At 48.4% G+C, this 3,505-nt stretch overlaps 1 protein-coding gene across 1 annotated transcript; it reads right to left on the reverse strand.

Annotated features, from left to right (window-relative positions):
- Positions 1 to 1,405: 1,405 nt before the first annotated feature.
- On the reverse strand, positions 1,406 to 2,995 carry LOC123855074 (insulin growth factor-like family member 3). Its single transcript, XM_045890443.1, has 3 exons — positions 2,947 to 2,995; positions 1,801 to 1,851; positions 1,406 to 1,701 (listed from the first exon to the last, which is right to left on the reverse strand). The coding sequence occupies exons 1-3, from the start codon at positions 2,993 to 2,995 to the stop codon at positions 1,406 to 1,408; spliced, it is 396 nt and encodes a 131-aa protein (XP_045746399.1).
- Positions 2,996 to 3,505: the final 510 nt, after the last annotated feature.

Below are 3,505 nucleotides of genomic sequence, written 5' to 3' on the forward strand. Positions count from 1 at the left end.
GTCTCATTTGGGTATGTAATGTCGACGTTAGAAATGTTATTTTACCAGCCTGTCTCCCCCCCCAATTTTTTTTTTCAGGAATAGCAGAGATTTAGAATCTGAAACAAGCCATGGCAAAACCACAGGCAAGTCCAGAAAACAAAGGGGAGACTAATTTTTTATAGAGGAACCCGGGGAGGTGGGAGGGACTATTAGAAAGGAAAAGCCCATTGGAGTACACTAGGAGTTCTGAGATTAGTGGCTTCTCATTGACTGACTGGGCTTTTGCCAGGATAGAATCTTCCTCTTGCTGAGGTAGTCCTGTAGGCTTCTTCCAGTTGGTTCTGCGAAGAATTGTGTGTGTTATAGCATGAAAGCTTCCCTTTCTGGGCTCCTGACTCCATTTTTTTTTTTTTTTTAAGATTTTATTTATTTGCGAGAGAGAGAATGAGAGACAGAGAGCATGAGAGGGAGGAGGGTCAGAGGGAGAATCAGACTCCCTGCTGAGCAGGGAGCCTGAAGTGGGACTCGATCCCGGGACTCCAGGATCATGACCTGAGCCGAAGGCAGTCGCTTAACCAACTGAGCCACCCAGGCGCCCTCCTGACTCCATTTTAAGTGACGTTTGCTTTATCCAGTTTCAGAGGAGATTAAGCCAATAACAAAATGAAAAGGGAAGTTTCGATTTTATAAATTCATGCAACATGAAGCCATCAGGTAGATAATCTAGAAGCTGCTTTCTAAATTTCACACGTCTTTGTTGATGTACATTCTTTTTAAATTTATGTGTTTCCATTTCAAAATACACATGCACAGTTTTCAAGAAAAGGGTTTTCATCTCATCCTGCTCCCCCTTAATACTCAAATCCTGAGAATCTTCCTTATAGTGCCTCAGTGGCTCAGGGAGATGGGTATTACCCCTGTTTTACGGATGAGGGACTGAGGCACAAGGAGATGAAGGTCTTGGGGGAGCCTCTGAGTGTCCCAAGATGGGCAGCCCAGGGCCCGGCACAGGATCAGCTTCTCTGTTTTCCTGCCTACCCTGCAGGAACTGGGGGGAAGCTAGTGATGTAGGTTGGGGCCTTGGCTAATATGTGGAAAACATCACATTTTCATAAGGAGCTCGCCTAGAAAAGTTTCCTTTGGCCACAGAGAAAGAAAAATTAGGAAATTATGAGACACAGGCAAGGAAGAGTGGGAAGATTCCAGAAATGGCCAGAGGTAAAACAACAGGTTGTGGGGAGGGGGTGGTCTGGCTGGCTCAGTCGCTAGAGTGTGTGGCTCTCGATCTCGGGGTTGTGAGTTTGAGCCCCGCGTTGGGTGTAGAGATTGCTTAAATAAACTTAAAAAAAAATTAAACAAGAACGACAACAGGACAGGGGATCCTCTTGTGACCCTCTACGTACCTCATCCCTCCTTCCTTCCCTCAGCCATGAGCAGTTAGGGGCCCTTGCCTGGGGCAGTTTCTGGAGGTAGGGGATGAGAAGCACCGGGACTTGACACCCAGGACCTTCAACTTCACAACGAACTTCTGGGGGCCAAAGGACTCAGGGCAGCAGAGTTCAAAGCAGGGCCAGAAGGCGCAGTTGGGGCCACAAGGGCGAGTCCGATTCAGAGGCAGGATGGCGTCGTCATCACAGCACTGCTCCAGGGGGTTGTAGATCTGGTCCCCACACCTGGGAGCAGGCTGGCACAGCCACAGCCCTGAGGCCATGGGGGCATCTGGCGGAGACACTGATGGTGTGGGTCCAAGGAAGACCAGATGCCCACTTTCTGAGGGCAGCCTCCTCCCTCCCCATTCTTCCCAGTCCTTGTCCTTACCTGTGACTACTTTTGCAGACTGGAGGAGGAAGATTGTTACGCAGACAGGAACTGTGGGAAAAAGAAGCGGGGGGGCTCTTTTATGGCTCCCCGAAATACCAGCATCTGGGGGTTTCCTGCACACACAATGCCAAACAATTCTGAGACACCAGCAGGGTGTCTGAGACTTCAACTCCATTCTGCGGCTGTCTATGCAGAGATAGAATCAGATTCTAACAGGTTATGGGCTCAGTCCTACAAGGCTGATTCGGTCTCTAGCCCCTCTCCCCTCCCAGGAGCTGGGGAAGGTGGGAATGAAATTTCCACTCCTTCATTCACAGGGTTGGGCCTCCTGGCTACCAGCACCCATTCTTGGGTGGGTCCAAAAGTTACCTTCATTAATAACAAGACACCCATTTCACCTTTATGGTTCTGAGTCATTTTCCCAAACTGTGAAGACCAAATGTACCTGAGGAATATATTTTGGTTATCTGAATGACCAAATATATGTTTCTTATAAATCATTTTATGGCAAGGTGGAGCATGGGGCGGAGAAAGTGGCCATGGGGTCCTCAGGGAAGGCAGGTGAGTATGGAAGAAGCCACAGGTTAGGGTGATTTAAAGGTGCATCCGCAAGGGAGTTAGCTCAGCCAGGCCCTGAGTAGCTGGGGCTGTCCAGGGGAGGGGCATTCAGGGAAGACTGAGTCCTCAGCCTTGGCTCCCAGAGAGAAGGTTTCTGGTTTGTTAAAGAAGGGAGCTATTTGTCAGAGATGCTTCTGAGGTTCCCAGGAGTGGGGAGGAGCCCGGGATGATGTTGAGGTTTGGGAGCTGCGCTGGGGTTGGGGTGATATGATGGTAGCATTTGGGGGTCCTCCTTACCTAAGATGGAGCTTCGTGATGTCATTGCTTCTGAAGAGGCTCTAGGACAGTGAAGGAGGGCGAGCGAGTCTGGAACTTTATTGTAGACAGCTGCCCCAGACTTCGTCACCAGTTTCTGATTGAGCTGTTCCGATCAGGCCACCCCCAGCTCTCCAGTGGATTCTATTGGAACCACCAGCACATAGTTGCTTTAGGAGGGGACTAACTGGTCTGCCCTTAGGTGTGAACTCCTGAAAACAGTGTCACAGACTGACTCATTGCTGCTTCCTGGGCTACTTCAGGTTTCACCTGGCTGCAGCTTGGCCTCAGCCCAGTTGAACTTCTCAGCAGTTTGCATCCTGGGCACTGAGGAGAATGAAGACTTCATCATAGCAACACCCGTTCCACATCCCCGGGCTCAGCTCCATCCACATCCCTGATTCAGTTTCTCAGCTCGTTCCCAGTGCCATACTCATCTTGGTTCCCACTCCAAACTTAATTCTCTAAAATATGGGGGGTTTTATTTTATTTAAATGCAATTAACTAACATATAGTGTATTATTCATTTCAGAGGTAGAGTTCAGTGATTCGTCAGTTGGATATAACATCCAGTGCTCATTACATTACTTGCCCTCCTTAATATGCATCACCCAGTTACCTCATCCCCCTACCCACCCCCTCCAGCAACCCTCAGTTTGTTTCCTAGAGTTAAGAGTTTCTCATGGTTTGTCTCTCTGATTTCGTCTGATTTTATTTTTCCCTCCCTTCCCCAATGATCCTCTGTTTTGTTTCTTAGAAATTCCACATATGAATGAAATCATATGATATATGTCTTTCTCTGATTGACTTATTTCGCTTAGCATAATAC

Source organism: Mirounga angustirostris, unplaced genomic scaffold (genome assembly GCF_029215605.1).
Source record: "Mirounga angustirostris isolate CCGP_5_RB_7025 unplaced genomic scaffold, mMirAng1.0.hap1 SCAF_16, whole genome shotgun sequence".
NCBI classification, from domain to species: Eukaryota; Metazoa; Chordata; class Mammalia; order Carnivora; family Phocidae; genus Mirounga; species Mirounga angustirostris.

Excerpts from the sequence above, each read along its gene's own strand:
- LOC123855074 (XM_045890443.1), bottom strand. The coding sequence starts at position 2,995 with ATGCAAACTGCTGAGAAGTTCAACTGGGCTGAGGCCAAGCTGCAGCCA. Across the intron at positions 1,852-2,946 it reads TGAGGCCAAGCTGCAGCCAG|TTCCTGTCTGCGTAACAATC; the intron begins GTGAAACCTGAA and ends TTTTTCCCACAG. Across the intron at positions 1,702-1,800 it reads GTCTGCAAAAGTAGTCACAG|ATGCCCCCATGGCCTCAGGG; the intron begins GTAAGGACAAGG and ends TGTCTCCGCCAG.